At 43.7% G+C, this 20,757-nt stretch overlaps 1 protein-coding gene across 1 annotated transcript in view; it reads right to left on the bottom strand.

Annotated features, from left to right (window-relative positions):
* Positions 1–11,043: 11,043 nt before the first annotated feature.
* The window catches only part of GPM6A (glycoprotein M6A), a 195,766-nt gene continuing 186,052 nt past the window's right edge, over positions 11,044–20,757 (bottom strand). The window contains exon 7 of the mRNA XM_075611133.1: positions 11,044–15,589. Within this exon, the coding sequence (XP_075467248.1) occupies positions 15,437–15,589 (153 nt within the window). The 3' untranslated portion in view covers positions 11,044–15,436. The remainder of the gene's footprint in view (positions 15,590–20,757) is intronic.

Here is a 20,757-nt window from a genome sequence, read left to right as displayed (position 1 = left end):
GGGACAGTACACGAGAGAGGCAGCCAAGCAGCTGGGGAGATGTCAGGCCCAGCAACAAGAGGCCCGGCCAGCGCCCAGCCAGGACCCCCCACAGCCACCACCAGGATAGTGAGGGAGAGAGGCAGCAGCTGGGAGTTGGCAACCTGCAGAAAGCCGCAAGTAGGAGCGGAAAGTGCCGAATGTTGCCGACCCCTGGCTTAGACTCATGGCTGCTGTCCCACACCCACTTCTACCAATGACTGCCATCTACTGCACATATTCCCTCACCTACTGTCACTATAAGTTTCCCATCATACCACTTAGATTGTAAGCTCTCCTGGGGAATTCCTTTCCTATTCTCTAATCTTATTTGTTGAATTTATTGAATTATAATTATATAAGTACAGCTGTGGGCACTAAATAAAAAAGATATACATACATATAGTGCCGAGAAAAAGTTTGTGAACCCCAGTTATAATTATAGAAATTCCATTGTTTTTCCATGCTAACCTTCTTGAATCAAAACCAGTCTTTTAGTAAATATCCAATAGGGTTTATATTAATTAGTTCCATGTCTATTGAAACAAAATGATGTACTGTATGAATTAGACAAATAATAGGAAATTAAGAGCCAGGGAATGTGCAAAAGTAAGTGAAATCCTGGTTTTATCAGCTAAATTAAAGGGCATAATTACAATTGGGTGTTTAAATAATTAGGTAGATCTTCAGGTGTGAGTTTGGGAGGCCCCACCCTATATAAAGAGCATTGATGTGGGGTAGGAAATGAATCCTAAAGGGGTGCTTCCAAAAATCCTGTTCTACATGCAGTACATATGCTGAAATCTAAACTAATTAGACATAGAGCAAAAAACAGACTTCTTCTTACTGTATAATCCCCAAGCTGTGTAAATGACGTAGCCCAGTGTTGTGTGGTATAATATGTTCTTGCACTCACACAGAGTCTGTGATGTGGAGGTGGAGGGGGGAGGTTCACTAATTCATCTAGTGTATCTCAGCATACCTTGGTTCCATGAAGCACCTCCCTTTCATCCTCCGATCCATCCCCCCGCTCAGTGCAGCCTGCTGAAATGTCAACACTGGCTACTCATATGAAAAAAGACAGCTGGTGTTGTAATCCACAATGATACTCACAATGAGTTTCTGGGTCCATTTCAATAGCGTGCATCAATCCCAAGAGTGTAGTGATAAAGAAGCACCGCAAAGAATTCGGGCTGCAGGCAGGTTAAAAATAAACAATTTATTCGGCATGATGCCTCAAGACATACAACAGGTGATAGCCCTCTGATGTGTTTCCTGCCTCAACGGCACTTTACCAGGGGTTGCTGGGTGAAGCAGCGAGAGAGTGAGAGCTGGCATTTCACATTTTGAGGACTTTGACGGTTTGACGGTTGGATACATATTCTTTTTGTTGCATCAGGACTTCATTTATTTGCATTGGACATTAGTGCATTTATATTATTACTATCTTTTTCTTGGGTTGACTCAGTCTGTTGGGGACGCAGGGTAAGGGAAGTACCTTTGGTCCTATTGGATCTGAGGGAATGGGCCTGAGGAAGAGGTCTTAACCCCAAAATGTTGCCCAGCTATATCCCTCCCCTTTGTTACCCTCCCCCCACTTCCCTGTTGTGGTTTTCCCTGTCTTTTCCCCTTCCCCTGTATCGTTCCCCCACATTGTATGCATTTATAGGGTCATTTTTGTACTTGTATGACTTTCACTTGAATTGTTCCAATTTATATACAGTATCTTATACTTCTATTATTAAAACTTTTTCATTTTTGGCATATTAACACATTTTATAGTATTCTATCAGTCAGTGAGTGCTGGAACATATTTTTATATTTTGGTTATTATTTTTGAGGCATTAGGATCCTCTTTGTTCCTTTTTGCACCCTGCATTCTGTTCATTGTCATTTTGAGTGCTGTATCCATCTTGTATTTCCTTGATTCAAAGTATCCATCAATTGTAGGACGCACCATTGAACTAATAACAACTTTTGGGAAAAGAATAAACACTACACTGGCGGCCGCTTTTATTCTTCTGCGGCCTTTTCCCCGCGATTTTTAAAATCGCGGGCAAATCGGGTAAAATCGCAGGTTGATGCGGCCCATTCACGGCCGTTTCCCGGCCGTTTTGTGCGCCTGCGGGCATTGCCATTGTTTAGCGCTAAGCGCGCCATTGTTTCAATTGAGCGCATTCTTTGTCTAGCGCTATTAGCGCTATCAGCTGTTATCAGCTGTTTTCGGGCAGCTTTCGGGCCACGCGGAGAAGGCCCGTGACCATCGGCAAACATGCCTGAAAATTTTCGGGTATGTTTTAGGATAAACGTGGTCGCAGCAGTATATTAAATGGCTATTTCGCACATGCGCAGGCAATGACAACTTAAGTGAAGGTAACTTCAGCCTGTCATAGGGCAACAGCAAACTCCTGCTCAGCACAATGGGCAGTGCACTAGGCTTGCCAGCATCGCATTTTAGGAATGTCATTCCGCAACGTACTGTAGGAGATCACGTGATCCTCAGTTGACTCGCATTAGCGCCCATATTGGTACAGGAACCATACCCATTTTTAAATTACATCAATTGTAAGACGCATCCCGATTTCAGAAATGGTAAAATGTGAAATAAATGCGTCTTAAAATCGAGGAAATATGGTATGTGAAAATCATAAGTGGTTCACAATCTTTTTCTCGCCACTGTATTTCAATAGTATATACTATGAACATAAAACTGTAATTGAAAAATTGTTATGTACGGGGTAGGCACTACTGTTGAACAGTCTCAGTGTAAAGCGGCCTCCCTAGACATAGGCGGGGGGTCTTCATGACCGGGGGTGTCTGGCCTTCCCCTCGCTGGCCCGCCCCCACACCTCCCTCCCCAGCACAGGGGAGGAGTTCCCAGAAGACCTACTTAAGGCCAGGCTGGTGGGCAGCACGTCCTCTTTTGCTGCCCGCCAGACCATTTGGACATCCCTCTCCTCCGCTGCGGGTTAAATTAAGGTAAGGCCCCGAAAGGGGGGTCAATCCTGGGCACTCCCCTCTCCTGTATAGCTGCACTTTTTGAATCGGCGGTGAGGGGGGAGGTGGGATGCAGGGAGGAGAGGGACCCCGTAGTGCAGCTGCCCGTCCCCATCCTCCATCTGTGGTGCGCAGCATGGAGCTGGGGTGGTTGGACTTAAGCCTGGGGGTTGTTGAGGGATTCATCAAGCGCGGGTCTCCCGCGCGGCCTCAGCACCAGTATGGGCCCCCCCGATGGGCTCTCTCCCCCTTCATCTTACCCCCGATCCCCGCGGCGGCTGCAGGTGAGGAGGGGTGGTCTCGGGGGACAGAGGGGGTCTGGCGGGCAGAAGGGGTCTAGCAGGCAGGTCCCCACTTCGGGTGCGGTGGTCTGGCGGCCGCGCTCGGTAGGCGGAGGTGCAGCCACTTGTGTGCCACCCGGTGCCACGTGGTGCTCCCGCAGGGAGAGCACAGACACTTGCGTGCTCCGAGCGTTAGACCCGCCAGGTCCCGAGGCGGAAGTGGAGTGGCCAGCCATGTGGCTGGAGAGGCGCAATAAATAAATAAATAAAAAGGCATACACGTGTGTGTATATATATATATATATATATATATATATATATATATATATATATATACGTGTGGTATGTATGTGTGGATATATGTATATATGTGCGGATATAAATATATATTTATATATATATATATATATATATATATATATATACATATAAATATATATATATGTGTGTCGGGATTTATGTGTTGGTATGTGGATACGGGCACGTATATATGTGGACATGGGTGTGTGTGAATCTGTACATACGTATGTGTATGCAGGCATGTATATGTAGGTGGATATATGTATATGTATATATATTGTTAGGATGCGCAAACAGACATAGGTGTTTGTGGGTTTACACGTGTGTGTGTGTGTGTGTGTGTGTGTGTGTGTGTGTGTGTGTGTGTGTGTGTGTGTGTGTGTGTGTGTATATATGTATGTATGTGTATATAGGCATGTATAGGTAGGTGGATATATACATGCATGTATATGCTTGTGCAGCCGCTCTTAGTGATTGCCGCCCGGGGGAGGGCGGCCAAGGGTGGCCCTTCACGGTCTGTACCCGCTGGTCAAGTTTCGGTGGGGGGGCACACTGAGGAGCTGGGAGTGATGGCAAGTGGGTGCTTGACTGCTCCCAGCGGCAGCTTCCTTCTGGTATCCCGTGCGTGGGTAGCAGTTGCCCGCCCGCGCGGGAGGATGGCGATGTCGGGACAGAAAGGCTGGCACAAGATTTCCATATGAGGGAGCGCGGTCTGACTGGCGACGTGTCCCCCCCACTTATGGTCTCATACGGTGCGGAGAATTATATGATGTCAATAGAGCTCTTTATCTAGTGACATTATAAATTATATAAATATACTGTAGTAATTATGAGATGATAAATACTTGTTAATGGGAATCACAATGTTTAGCATTTATGCTTGGTTACTTTTATATGAATTCCCCAATTAATTCATGTGGATGGGCGCATTGGATGCGTGCGTGCGGAGGCGCATGTGTGGGTGGATAGGTGTGGGTACAGGTAGATGGATATATGGATATACGTGTAGGCACATCAGAAGTATGTATGTAGGCACATGTGGATGTATATATGTGTAGGGGCACACGTAGAAGTGTGCGGGTGTGTAGGGGCACACGTAGAGGTGTGCGGGTGTGATGGGTCACACGTAGAGGTGTGCGGGTGTGTAGGGGCACACATAGAGGTGTGCGTGGGTGTAGTTTCACACGTAGATGTGTGCGGGTGTGTAGGGGCACATGTGGATGTGTGTATGGGCACACGTAGATATGTGCGTGTATGTATGGGCACATGTAGATGCGCGTGTATCGGCACACGCAGATGTGCTTGTGTATGGGCACACGCAGGGCGCGCGCGTGTGTATATGGGCACACGTAAATGCGCGCGTGTGTATATGGGCACACGTAAATGCACGTGTGTGTATATGGGCACACGTAAATGCACGCGTGTGTATATGGGCACACGGAAATGCGCGCGTGTGTATATGGGCACACGGAAATGCGCGTGAGTGTGTATATGGGCACACGGAAATGCGCGCGCGTGTGTATATGGGCACACGGAAATGCGCGTGCGTGTGTATATGCGCGTGAGGGTGCGCGTGGGTATGGGCACGCGTAGATGCGCGCGTGTGGGCATTGGCACGCGTAGATGCGTGCGCGTGGGTATGGGCGCGCGTAGATGCGCGCGAGTGGGTATGGGCGCGCGTAGATGCGTGCACGTGTATGGGCACGCGTAGAGGTGCGTATGGGCACGCGTACATAGGAGCACATGGGCGTGCGTAGATGCGCGCGGGCGTTTGGGCACTCGTGGAGGCGTGCGTGTGAACACGCGTAGATGCGGGTATACGGGCATGTGCGGGTGCATGCGTTTGGGCACGTGGGGATGTGCTTGGGCATGTAGACGTGCATGGGTACGTGGGGATGTATCCAGAGTGTAGGTGTATACATGGGATGGGGCACATGTAGGTGTATACATGGGTAGGGGCACATGTATGTGTATACATGGGTAGGGGCACATGTAGGGGCACATGTAGGCGTTTACATGTGTATGGGCACATGTAGGTGTATACATGTGTATGGGCACATGTAGGCGTATACATGTGTATGGGCATATGTAGGCGGACACATGTGTATGGGCACGGGTAGATGTATAGAGAGTATGTTGAACCATGCACGGGTAGTGGTATATAGGGTATGTTGAACCGTGCGTAATATTGATCAGTGTTAATAGGTAAGCTGTTTTAATAGTTAGGCTGTTTATAGTAGATGGGGTTTTCATGGCACTGTAAGGGCAATGGGAACAGAGGATGCTTGTGCCACATGTTGGTGGCGAATTGGTTTGAACGCAGGGTAGAGGAAGGCTTATTGATTTGAGCTGATCTTGTCTACCTCTTCAGCCAGGTGACATACACTTTAAAATTTGTTTAGCAGCAATTTGCACTGCATTTCCTTTGAATAGTTCTGCAGGAGTTCTGTTAATGTGACCGTTGTCTACCTCTTCAGCCAAGTGACATACACTTTAAAATTTGTTTAGCAGCAATTTGCACTGCATTTCCTTTGAATAGTTCTGCAGGAGTTCTGTTAATGTGACCGTTGGTTATTTAAGCTGTCTAATAGTGGATGCGGTTTTGATAGTTGATTCAGGTATTGGGTTAATGTTATGGTTAAGCGGATTCTGTTGACGGAGGTGTGGTGCTGCCTTGAGAGCAAGGTTAAACAGCACAGATGGTGTGAGGTGCTGGTGACTCACAGGACAGTGTACACACCTCAAGACACTTTGAGTCAATCAGAGACATTACCTCATCCCATGATATGGTGAAAGGTGACCCACACCTATGTTATGGTCCCTTGGCCAGGTATAGTGGCGGGGGAGGCCGGTTTAAGGGTGCGCTTGAAGATTCTTACTAGCGAAGGCCCGAGCAGAGGTGTGATCTTCAAGCGCGGAACAGGTCAGCGCTCTGTTGATGGCTGCATGGCTTATTTCAGCGGTGTTCTTTGTTTTCCCTTCTCCTCTTGGAGTTATGACGGCTCTGGTGGTCAGCATAGTTGCGGGCAGGAGCCTAGCTTAGCACGACATTTAAACCAGTCTCGGAAAGCACACATCGCAGCGTAGTTGGATAGTTGAGGTCCGGGGCACACGCAGTTCAGTGGGTATCTTCCGCGGCAAGGCGATAACCTTAACGAGGCGTGGTTGGACCAGCGGACGCGTGCATTTTTTCAAGCAGGCCGGCGCATGGTGGCAGACAAGGCCGTGGTGGCTTCTCCACAGGCCATGCGCTGGGCAGGAGTCAGGCGCCAGGGTCGCTCCCCGTGGGAAGGGGGTGTCGCAGCGCAGGGTGCGGCAGCGCAATGCGGGAGTTAAGAGCCGCGCGCAGGGCAGCAGCCTTCGTCCACAGCCCACAAGGCAGTGCATCACGGTGGGTAGGTCGGGCCCTGGCTGTAAAGGGGAGGCCTACGGCCACTGATGCAGGCTGGCAGCCTTCAGCGGGTGTCACGGCACGTCAACGGCCGCCCGCTGCGGGCGGTGTCACTGTAAGGAGATCGCCTGCAGAATCGGCAGGGTTGAGACAACCAGGACGGCCACCCGCAACCGCGAAGGACTGGTAAGGAACCTGCAGCGGTAAAGAAGGGGCAGTTGCACATCAGGATGAGCGCGTTTAGGAATTGGGTTGGCGGCAGAAATCCCAGGTGGCGGGGTAATGCGGGCAACACCAGGGCCTGCACTGGCTCTATACTAGCGGCGTATGGCGCAGCAGGGAAGGCAATTTTGCACGGCAACATTGGTAGGCATGCTGAAAGCTTTGGAGCCTCAGGCGTTAGTCTCCTTCGGCGCAGGGACGACGACAGGAGCATTGGAGGCAGCGCAGCGTTAGTTGCGGCAGCATGGGGGGCATATCGGTGGGGGACGACGGTGGCACCAGATCCCGTTCCGGCAGCCTCCAGCCTGACCCTGGTGTCTCTTAACCACGGCCGGAGTCACTGGCGCAGTGGATCCCATCCCAGTACCATCAGCCTGACCCCGGTGTCTTTCAATTCTTCAGCCACGGCCGGGGTCACTGGCACCGTGGATCCCATCCCAGTACCAACAGCCATCAGCCTGACCCCAGTGTCTTTCAATTCTTCAGCCACGGCCGGGGTCATGGTCACGGTAGCTGACCCACCCGGCAGCATCACGCATTGCACAGATGGTGGAACAGCCCCGGCGGGCGGTTGATGGGGACACGCCGTGGAATGTATGGCATATGGCGTATCTGGTAATGGTAAGGAGTCGCGTTTAGGGCGGCATCGAGGAGATAGGGCAAGGCATCAAGGTTTGCAGGGTTCGACACAGAGCGAGCAAGGGAAGAGGCATGGCCCAGTCCACTGCCAGGGTCGATTCCCCAGGGGTTGCTGAGGGCGGGTAAGAAGCCTGCAGCAGTAAAAAAAAAAAAAAAAGAAAAGGCGAAATCCCAGATAGTGCTGGGCAGTGGCGGCCTGCGGCTCCGGAGGTGGTGTAGGTCCGGGAGCGGGTGAGGGATAGTGCAGCGGAGAAAGCGATTTTCAAGGCATCTTTAAAAAGCATGGCAAGTTGTGTACTGCTCCAGGCGCGATTGGCAGCCCCAGGTGGAATGGTAAGGACAGGCTGGGCTGGTAGAGGAGCATGAGTCCCGCTGCTAGGCATGCCAGGCGGGATAGACTTATTTAAGTTTGCGGGAGGGCTTTAAGAGGGTCTGGCAGGGTTGGCGTTACGGGCCTAGTTTAAGGGGGGTTAAATAGGCCCGTCGGTGGGGGTAGGTGCTTGTTCTTGCCAGACTGGGAGCTGGGCCATTTGAGCCCGGGGGGAGTACGAGTGGGCAAGGTCAGTTATCCATGACCTCGAGATCCCGCTCGCGTAGGGGACACTAGGTCAGCGGTTCGAGGGCCGGCTGACCGTCCCCGCCCCCTCCTGTCAAAGGAGCACACTCTGGCAGGGAGTGCATTTACCCCATTAGGTTTTCTGTATAAATAGCCGTGGCCATTTTACCCCCAGCTCCCGTTTCCTGTCTTTATTTGTACGTTGCATGTGGGTACAAGGCGGGGGGGAGAGGGGAACCGTCTGGAACCTCCCTGGTCAAGCGGCCTCCCTAGCCATAGGCGGAGGGGCTTCATGACCGGGGGGGTCTGGCCTTCCCCTTGCTGGCCCGCCCCCACACCTCCCTCCCCAGCACAGGGGAGGAGTTCCCAGAAGGCCTACTTAAGGCCAGGCTGGCGGGCAGCACGTCCTCTTTTGCTGCCCGCCAGACGATTTCCCACCCACGCATCCCCTTAGGTAGTGATTGCAATCATTTAATGAACGGCAGCAGAAGGTTGAGCAGGGCAGGGTATTCCCAGGAATGTGGACATATGCATTGTATGCCGTGTTAATGGTTCTTTGTTCTGTTGAAGCACGAACAGCTGATACTGTGCTGAGTGAAAGGACGAGGTTCCGAGCAGGAGGGGTCATTGTCCAGTTTTGCCTTTGTCGCAGCGGCTCTTGGGGGGTAGGTGCTTGTTCTTTCCAGACTGGGAGCTGGGCCATTTGAGCCCGGGGGGAGTACGAGTGGGCAAGGTCAGTTATCCATGACCTCGAGAGCCCGCTCGCGTAGGGGACACGAGGTCAGCGGTTCGAGGGCCGGCTGACCGTCCCCTCCCCCTCCTGTCAAAGGAGCACACTCTGGCAGGGAGTGCATTTACTCTAAATGATTCGCATAGGCGCCACAATTTCCTTAAATATAAACAGTGATATACAAATTTAAAATACAAATATACATAAGATGTTACCCAACCGGATACTTCTCAACCTTTCCAGGAAATTTGCTAAGATTTCCCACAGATGCAGTTTTTCTTTGGGGTGAGAAGGGAGCGATCCAATCAGGAGCACCTCATGAAAAATAAAAAACATAAAAAACAATAATAGTGTAGTATGTTGATATAATATGGGCTAGATGCAGGTCTTGGCTCTTGAGGATTTTCTACTTACAAGAGGTAATAAAAAGTAGAGCTTTTATCTGACTCAGTCAGGAGGTGTGTATGTGATTGGTCTTCTATTTCAATTTAAATTGATATTCAGGTCTCATGTGGAGAGACTATTCCAGGGATGTTTGCATTCAAATCTCCATTCGGTTCATGCAATTAAAACAAAACAGAGATAGCCCAGTAGTGCAGATGGTAAATACAAAGCGTTTATATATAGAGGAATAAGAATTGTACTCACACTAGGTACAATTATATGTACATGTAAAGGTTTCTTTAGCAAGTAAATGCTCTTATTTGCGGCAGTGTTTTCTCCCAGTCTTCCTCCTATGGCAAAGTGTGTCGCCGGCGACGGCGTCTGACGTCACTTTCGCTTTCGCGGGTGGACCGCATCCGTTGGATATTGATAGCGACGCACTGGAGGAGAATCAGCCTGGGGGTTCTAGCGTCTGGCGTCTTCTCTTGGAGGCTGCTGCAGCTAGTTGGTTGGCTCTACGCGTTTCGCTGACACATACAGCTTCGTCAGGAGTCCACCCGCGAAAGCGAAAGTGACGTCAGACGCCGTCGCCGGCGACACACTTTGCCATAGGAGGAAGACTGGGAGAAAACACTGCCGCAAATAAGAGCATTTACTTGCTAAAGAAACCTTTACATGTACATATAATTGTACCTAGTGTGAGTACAATTCTTATTCCTCTATATATAAACGCTTTGTATTTACCATCTGCACTACTGGGCTATCTCTGTTTTGTTTTAATTGCATGAACCGAATGGAGATTTGAATGCAAACATCCCTGGAATAGTCTCTCCACATGAGACCTGAATATCAATTTAAATTGAAATAGAAGACCAATCACATACACACCTCCTGACTGAGTCAGATAAAAGCTCTACTTTTTATTACCTCTTGTAAGTAGAAAATCCTCAAGAGCCAAGACCTGCATCTAGCCCATATTATATCAACATACTACACTATTATTGTTTTTTATGTTTTTTATTTTTCATGAGGTGCTCCTGATTGGATCGCTCCCTTCTCACCCCAAAGAAAAACTGCAGGGAGTGCATTTACCCCATTAGGTTTTCTGTATGAATAAATAGCCGCGGCCATTTTACCCCCAGCTCCCGTTTCCTGTCTTTATTTGTACGTTGCATGTGGGTACAAGGCGGGGGGAGAGGGGAACCGCCTGGAACCTCCCTGGTCATGCCTAAATTATATTTTTAATTAATGACAAAAAACAAAGGTGACTATTGTATATATGAAGACATTATACTAAGAAGCCTGTGAAATTTCAACATTTCTCGGTATACACATTTATGAGGAATGTCTATGTTCCTGTTTCCGGTTCAAATTTAACATGCACTGTAATCGTTTTTTTCTTTGACATTTAGTGAAGCACAAAACATGTTTGTAATAATTAAATGTAAAATTGACTGAGATTTCTAAAACGTTTATTTAGAATACTAAGGAGTATTTGAATAAAAAAAGACCCAGTGACTACCAGTAAGTACACAAAGTACACAAGTGTGTTTATTATTTTTCGCAAGCACTTTGTTCTACATTTCAAAAACGCCACCATCAAGCTGTTGGCACATTTATGTACAAAACAAATTAATTATTATGCCTGCTACAAAGCATTCTTTGTGAAAATACAAACTCTAATACCAGAGGAAAGCAAAAAAGCATCAACATCATTACACTGATCCATAGGACATTTGTTAAAAATCACAAACTGTTTGAGACACAAAACTGAAACACTACAATATAGAATTTGAAAGAGGTTTAGAAGAATATTTTTGCAAAAGATTTGTAATACTGCACATATCTGAAAACTGTTGACAGTCTGTGTGAAAAAAAACCTGAATACTATTTAATGTATAAGCATGCCACAAATAACCGTAATAATATCATCTATTAAGTACAGGGTTTTCGTTTTGTTAAATCCCCATGATGAATTAGTAGTATTAGAAAAAAAGGGTCTATCGGGGGAAAATTCATCAAAGATTACTGACTGGTTTCCAATACAAGTCAATTTCACCTACTGTACACTTATTAAAAACCAGTCAAAATAAACTTATTAGTTTTCCAATTTGCATTTAAAGTGATAGCCAATTTGGTACAGTTCAAGAAAAGCTTAGTGGCTGAAATGTTAAAATTAGCAGAATGATCAGAAATACTCAATACCACCTGCAAAGTTCTACTTACCAACTAGGCTTTCCACTCATCTGCTTCTACCTACTTATCAGTTTTGATTTCTCTCTATACCCCTGCATGTCTGCTATTTATAATTGTCCCCTTTTGTTTTCACCCCTTCCACCTCTACTGCCTTCTCTTGCCTTACACCTTTTCCCCTCACATTGTTATGCCCTTTACCTGTGGAACTCCCTCATATTCAGGTTACACAAAGTTTCTTCTTTCTCCATCTGTAAGTAAAACCTAAAAACACGCCTTCTGAGTCAATTATTTCAATAGCATGGACTCATAACTAGTCTCCGACAGCCATAGTTACCTTCTATAGTTGCCATGCTCTGCCATCTACTGCACTCACTCCTTCACCTGCTGTCTCTGCATGTCTCTTGATATACCGCATAGGCCCAGAAACACAATTCTCTGTCAAGTCACTTAACGTGGTCTTGAACTAACTTAACGGCATGTTAAGAGTAACTATGTATCTTAAAAGGACTATAACATAAAGTTAAGCCATGATTTCTCTTGTAAATGGTTATATATGGACATTAGTGATAATTAGTAATTACATGCAGATGATATGCAAATAAAGTGTTATCATAGAATTGCCTTTTCACTAAAGTCTTTTCAGATTAATGAGAGGACATTACACTGCAGTACGTTATCAAGTCAAGCTAACGCCTTATTTCGGGGTCCGGATAAGAGAAGCACTGATGTACTTAGTGACATGTTATTGGATCATAACACAACTTTATACTATTATAACTTGCTCTTATGCCTATGCTAATTTGATGTTGTTTGCACTTTTTTTGTTTGCACATAATTAGCTTTAAGGGTACCATGTTATTTCAAGGAACATAACATCCATTCCTGTTTTAATGTCACGTATGAGCCCAGATTTACCCAAGCTTTGTGGGTCTAGCCCTCTGATTGTAATGTCTCCAAAACAGAAAAAGACAGGATTTTCCTTTCTTATTGTCTGATTTTATGTTTGTTGAACATACAGTATTGTATTCTAATTCCCTGTAAAGTAAAGCCTGTTTTGTAAAACACTGCATACTGCACCGACACACTTTATTCGAGTAAATACCCAGTATGTACCTGGCAGATACCTGGAATGCGCCGCTCCTCACCTCTGACAAGCCCCGTTGCGTTTGCCTTCCCAGCCTGGGTTCATGCCTGGCTGACGGGCGGCTGATCTGTTAAATGATAATGATTAGGATTTAATAGGCTGCAATGCTTCGCGTGTCTACCAGATGGCATAAATTCATGAATTGTAATGCAGTATATATATATATACTGTGCAGTATTGCAGCCAGCGGGAATAAAATGCTTCAATCCCTGCTGGAAAATAACTCAATGCACTCGGGCAGAAAACAGTCACAAACCTCAATACACCCGGGTATACCCGAATTCGTGGGACTAGCCGAGCTCGAATAAAGTGTGTCGCCAGTGTATTGTACGTTATTGGCGCTATATAAATAAAAATATACAGTACGTGCATATAAAAAAGAAGCTCAACTTGAACTTGCCATATTTTAAGAAGAAACCAATATTACTCACTACAAACTATGCAAGATGCCATAAATTAATCCTAGAATTCACATTTTTGTTTAGATGTACGGACTTAATAATTTTAAAAAAAAATAACGCTCAAAAATCTTGTACTAATGCAATTTGGGAGCAGAAGATTGTGTTTTGACACATTCTTTTGTGCATTATTATGCCAAATTTAAGGAAAAGTTTCATATAACTGATGCGTGAATTTAGAAGATTGAAAATGATGCCACCTTGAACTTGGTACATTTTTTATGCCGACCGGAGAGAAAATGATGTACAATTTATTACATCTCATTACAATATGAGCATCATGTAACTCCTCCCTAACTCCTCTTTTGACATACCCCAAATCGTTAGCTGGTGCACATGGGGAAAGAACTTGATATATTGACACAAAGAGAAGTAACATGAGAATGACGTTCTTTGCTTACATTTTTCTTTCAAACCTGCATTAGTACATAGGCCCCCATATTCCAAAAGTGTCACTTACTAAATGCTATCCTATGATATTGACTCTATTCCTAAATGTGACAAATCTAAAAAGGTAACCGTCTCTGTCACCTGGGCAAGCTGCCATCAGGGAGGATTAATGCTGCTGGAGGAGGGGGGGAGGGGCGTGGGGACACTGATCCGGAAGCAAAGACCCCAGCAGCGCGACTGAAGCAAACACTGCAGATTTTTGCTTTTTCGCCAAAGGTTCTGGAGACACTAAGTCTTGCTGCATCTGCACTGTACTTCCAAGTTGAAACAATTCATGGATCAGAAAAAATAATAATAAAGTATATGTCCTGTAGGTGTTATTTCCTTGATTAATTACCCCCAAGAGCTTTTTTTTTTACTATTTTTAGCAATGCATTTACACTGAGAGAATTCACAATGACCAATAAAGTGCACAAAACAATCTAGAATTTTTAACACTGACAAAAATGTCAGGAAAGTTTAACTTTAAAAGACACGTTACAGCATTCTTATAGCATTCCAAAGAGGCAAAATAGTTGAAAACACCAACATTTGGTCCGTTAACAGTTTTTTTAAATCCCATTAATATATGTAGGGCTGTTGTTTAGGTCTAAGGCATGTTATCACACGTCCAGGAATAATGTTAAAATTGAACCACTGTATGTTAAATGATCATTGGTTGGGAAGCTGCTATTGACAATCATGAAAGATCCAATTGAAATATTATATTTAATTAATGTTAGAGCAATCCTTTCACATTTTATGTAATTTACAAATACTTCGTAATAAGTGTGTAAGTTGTGAATTGATTAATAATGTACAGTATGTACATTGAATGTTTGCATGATCTACCTATTTTTACAATATCTATAAAAAAAACATTTTCAGCAAATCATATTTTAATGCTTACATACATATATTGTAGCTAAAGATTTTTATTGGGTAAACATCAATTACAGCTTTCAGATAACTGGGTAATAAAAATATTTTAAATGGGAGGTGGCCATGCACTAGCATCACAGTATGCATGCTCACAATATTAAACAGTTGACTCTGCCACTGGGGTTGCCAGAACTTGAAAACTGAACTTTTAGTACAGTACATCAATAATAATGCATTGCTAACACCAATAACAAGCACCTCTTAACCTACCAAAAAGAAATTATGCTTTTGATTGTTAATAGGACCAACATAATATAAAGATGCGCATATGGTCCATGCATGACTTTGTATTGTAAGCATTTTTGTGTACATGCTTTATATACAACTGTACCTTTGAAGTTTACCTGTTGGTAAAAGTCGTTTTTGAAACTCAAACTAAAAAGTATAAAAAGCTTTCTCTTTCAAAAACATAGGAAACAATGCAAAATGTTTTATGCAAAACACATATAAAGTGGTTAAAAAAGGAAACAAACATCTGTATTTAACAAGAGTTACTTTTCTTCATCTAAGAAATCAGGTCACCTTATGACAAATTGGGAAACACTATCAGGATTCTCCATATTATATGACATTGTCACACAGACCACTGTGAAAAAGCCAAGTGCTGGTCAATCAAGATGATGTAGATAGGCGACATACAACTCAGCCTATCTTTTGGGGAAAGCACTTAATTTTATTTTACAATGGAAGGGAGGCTGTTAGTTAAACAACAAAGAATTGAAATGTTACAAATATGTTGACGTTTTGTTTTATGTGTAAGCGTTGAGCCGCTCTTTAGAACGAGTAGAATGAATGTCATGAAGTTCTTGTTCTTCCTTCGACTTGATGTCTTCGTATTTCTGCATTCTGCATGCATCTTTCACATAGGCCCAGTTAGCTGATAGAACCATAAGGTAGTGAACCTATAAAGAATAAAGGAACGCATTTATTTTACTTGGTATACAGTATGTAATACAATACATGACATGCAGTAGATCAAAGTATATTAGGGATGTTACCAAGGAATCCCTTCATATGTATTCATTATCCTCTTTATATGTCAGTGAAATGGAATTATTGACGTACTGTACTGTCAACAGCAATAAGGATAAACATGCTCTACTGCCCAAAATGTTGAGCTATTAGGCAACAGAAAATCTATGGTGACCCAAAAACCATTGTGACCCTAAATGTGCATGTGCTGTATATGAAAGATATGAACATTGATTATAGTAGAATACTTAATCTAATAAAATATATGTTACTCAAGCGAATATAATTATTAAATGTTACAAGTGACAAAATGTTTCAGAAAAGATTGGCACTGGTTTACCATTTGCATGCCCAGAATACAGCTACTGTAGTTAATGTCATCATGTAAGATCACAGAAAAGGAAAAATATTTTGACATCCCACATTGTTATTGAGATTTACTGCACCTTTCTTTGTTTTTGCTTATTCACTCTACCATTGTACAATAGTTTAACTTACTCTCTATTTCTCCTTTCTATTTCTCCCTCCACTTTGTCGCATCCAAAAAAATTTTTTTTACATATGGCGTAAACATCAAACATTGGAAAAAATATAGGTGTGTATTATGTACAGTAGCAATATTACTTTGATTGTTTTTAAGCTACCGTATTGATTACATTGTTCTCTAAAGTAGATTGAATTGGAGAATCTTTCTAGATTTAGAGCCCTATTCAGATAACTATACTAACTATAGTATGTACAGCAAGCCTGTTCATTTCAGTTGGTACAGTATATAACATGCATTACACCTTATGAATACGTTTCTAACACGGTTTCTGAATGAGTGGGAAAAGGACAACAATTACTGTGATATAAAGTCAGAAAAACCTTTTTTACTTTTAATGCATAGTCATATGTAACTGAAGAATCATGTGTCTGTCATACAGTACAACAACCTGTTTAGAACTAGGTTTACTCTTGAAATATGGTATTGTCCTTCAAGTATATGATTACATAATGGTGCTTCTGTCTTTTCATACTGTAGGTTTATATTTAAAAACGTCTTGCCTGTTAGCGCCTTACATATGTTTCTTGACATTACATTCTGTAAACATTTTAAATGACAAAATTGTAATCTGGTATATCAGTATGTTACATTTCCGCATCAGCGACCCTGGCATCACTGGAAAGTCCCTAGAATTATAGTGATGCAGCAAATCAGTACTGTACTGTACATGTGGCTCCTGCAGTTCAACATGTAGGAAAGGGAAGGTTCAAATGTTTATACTGTAAATTCACATACCAATTGGCAAGGACATATATTATGTGGTGGCTATTGGATAGTAAACAATATGAACTGTAAAAGGTTTTAGCACAGCAATGAAAACATCTGGCTGACATGAAAAAGCAAAGCACAGTGACAAAATTACTTAGCTGGGGAAGATAATAACCAACAATGGCCTACAGCCATCAAACTGTAATATACAAATATTGCTGTATTATCTTAAAAAAACACATATTATTTTTAGCGGACGAGTTACGAACCAGTTCACACTTAAAATAATGCAAATTTTACTGCACGCGTCAAAAATATCACAATCGAGCATCAGAATGAGTAAATAACCCAATTTTACTAATTTTGATTCTAGTCATCAATATCTGATCCCTAATGGTATAGGGTCACTGCCAACAAGTATCACAAATGTTTATTGTACCCTGAGGCTGCCGATAACCCTATCTTGTCTATGTACATAGCAGTCATTTTATACATATAAACAAGATAAGTTATACTAACTTACAATAGGTAATGCCTAACCCTAAGGGGTTGGTTAATACTGTATGTTCCTTATACTACACTACCTACTCACCTATTATACCCAAGAGGCTAGTAAGACATACATGGCAACTGGTAACATTTTGAGGCAATGTTGATGACTTAGGCCATTACATAGTGGTAAAAAGCATATTTAAAAAAAAAAATTCCAGGTGCAATATTAACATTAAGTTTAGCCGGGTTTAATAACTCCTGGTCAATGACTGTTGGATCATCTACAGATGTAGCAGACATTATTAGTCCTAATACATGGTAACACGTCACTGCGTGATTTGTATGCAAAATCGCAGAATGTTGTTACTCATAGCTCCATTTGTTTAAATGGAACAAAATGAAATCGCAAACTAAAACTCACGCCAGTGGTAACGCAATATCATGTGATAACCTCTTGCTCCTACTATAATCCCTACGCTCACGCACATTTTTAACTCCTCCCTCTGCTCTGGAACCTTTCCATCCTCCTTCAAACATGCAACAGTCATACCATTACTCAAAAACAGCAAGCTTGACCCTACCTGTCTTTCTAACTATCGGCCTGTCTCCCTCCTGCCTTTTGCCTCTAAACTCCTTGAACGTCTTGTATTCGCTCGCTTGCTCCATTTTCTCAACACCTATTCTCTCCTAGACCCTCTACAATCTGGCTTCCGCACTGCTCACTAAGGTAAGACAGAGGTCATTACACTCTGCTCATATTACTCGACCTCTCTGCAGCATTTGACACCGTGGACCACCCTCTTCTCCTTCACATTCTCCATACTCTTGGCATTCGGAACAAAGCTCATCCTGGATCTCATCCTACCTCTCCCATCGTACTTTCAGTGTCTCTTCTGCTAATACCTCATCCTCCTCTATTGATCTCTCTGTGGGGGTACCCCAGGGCTCTGTCCTGGGACCTCTTCTCTTTTCTCTGTATACACTCTCTCTAGGTGAACTAATAACATCTTTTGGGTTTAATTATCACCTCTATGCTGACGACGCACAAATATATTTCTCAACACCCGACCTTACACCTGCTGTACAAACCAAAGTTTCTGAATGTCTCTCTGCTATATCATCCTGGATGGCCCTCCGCCGCCTTAAACTCAACATGGCTAAAACAGAGCTCCTCATACTTCCTCCCAAACCTGGCCCTACTACCTCCTTCCACATTACTGTTGGAAATACGATCATTCATCCAGTAGCCCAAGCACGCTGCCTTGGGGTCTCACTTGACTCCTCTCTCACATTTGCCCCTCACATTCAAAACATTTCTAAAACCTGTCGCTTTTTCCTCCGCAATATAACAAAGATACGACCTTTCCTCTGTTGCTCGACTGCTAAAACTCTGACTCAGGCCCTCATTCTCTCCCGTCTTGATTACTGTAACCTCCTGCTGTCCGGCCTTCCTGCCTCTCACCTGTCTCCCCTACAATCTATCCTTAACGCTGCTGCCAGAATCACTCTACTCTTTCCTAGATCTGTCTCAGCATCTCCCCTCATGAAATCCCTCTCCTGGCTTCCGATCAAATCCCGCATCTCACACTCCATTTTTCTCACTTTTAAAGCTTTACACTCTTCTGCCCCTCCTTACATCTCAGCCCTAATTTCTCATTATGCACCATCCAGATTCTTGCGTTCTTCTCAAGGATATCTTCTTTCTACCCCCTTTGTATCTAAAGCCCTCTCCCGCCTTAAACCTTTTTCATTGACTGCCCCTCACCTCTGGAATGCCCTTCCCCTCAGTACCCGACTAGCACCCTCTCTATCCACCTTTAAGACCCACCTTAAGACACACATGCTTAAAGAAGCATTGGAATAGCACTGTGGCTATTCTGAACACATGGCACATAAAGCTTGGCCCCCTGCAGATGCACTTACCAGAACTCCCTCCAACTGTTTCTGTACGTTCTCCCTACCTACCAATTAGACTGTAAGTTCCTCGGAGCAGGGACTCCTCTTCCTTAATGTCTAAAGCACTTATTCCCATGATCTGTTATTTATATTATCTGTTATTTATTGGATTACCACATGTATTACTGCTCTGAAGCGCTATGTACATTAACGGCGCTATATAAATAAAGACATACAATACAATACAATAACGGAAGTACTAACACCCGCTATCAGTTATCAAATTGTGACACTACTCATACAATTATCTTTTTTTTCTTAAAACTACAATTATTTGTAGTTTAGTATTCTACCCAAGTTCCCCAAGATCATTCCACTTTCTCAGACATCATACAGACATCAAGATTTTAGGCAAATATGCAAAATGGAAATGTTGAGCCTCCTTAATTTCTTATGGCCTCTCCCTTAGGCATTAATTAGCCCGCTGCATTAAGCAGACCTATAGCCACACGTAGGTTATAAAACTACAAAGCCAGCAAAGCATTCAGTAAAAAAATTAGATTGCAAGCTCTATGGGACAGGCACTAATTTGTTAGCAAATCTTATAGGCTACAAAGGAGGGCATTAGTGAAATGCTACTCTGTGCTAGTTGTCACGGTAACTTATGACAAGATATAATGAACACCAAATATCTGGGTTGAACTGAACGAGGCTTAGATATAATAAAATATATATATTCCTTAAAAAAGGTGAACACAGCAATATAGTACAATTAACAGACAAGAAGGTAACACTTACTTAGGGTTGGGGGATGGAGAAGTATCAGCTAGCAATTCTCCAACAATCCAGTGACATTCCAGGTGGAATCAGAAGCACAACTAAAAACTGTAGGGTGGACACAGTTTATATACCTGTGTAACCCTATTCTTAACATTGAATACAGACAATTATCTGTATCCAATCCCTAACGAGGAGACACAGATTAACCCATGCCCTCCAGCTAATTAGCCCATGTGTACTGGGACTCTATGGGTAGCCCCATAATTAAATCAGGGGCGACGACCGGTTTACCAAATGAAGTATCTGCATTGTTTGTAGGTTTGATGATTCTCCACCCTAAGGTAACAATTAGAGTGGCAGAGTCTGTTGATTAGTACTGGTCTGTTGATTAGTACTTAGTGTAAACAATCCAGGCGTTAACTCTTGATCACAGTGCTTAGGCTCAATCAGCCGGCTGCCCTTCATGACCTATTAGCATAGCAGATGGTCTGCATTTTCAGAGCAGATCCAAAATACCATACATATATACTTTAATATCTACACATATTAATAAGTTCCATTCTGGTGGGCTCAGTGGGTCGAAATTTACCAGTTCTTAATGCCTACAGTGACTCCACACATTGGCCAAATATCAACTGCAACCTCCAGAACTGGAGATACAGAAATGCACTTTAA

The sequence above is a fragment of the Ascaphus truei genome, chromosome 1 (genome assembly GCF_040206685.1).
Source record: "Ascaphus truei isolate aAscTru1 chromosome 1, aAscTru1.hap1, whole genome shotgun sequence".
Taxonomy (NCBI): Eukaryota; Metazoa; Chordata; class Amphibia; order Anura; family Ascaphidae; genus Ascaphus; species Ascaphus truei.
This window is presented reverse-complemented; position numbering and strand designations above follow the sequence as displayed.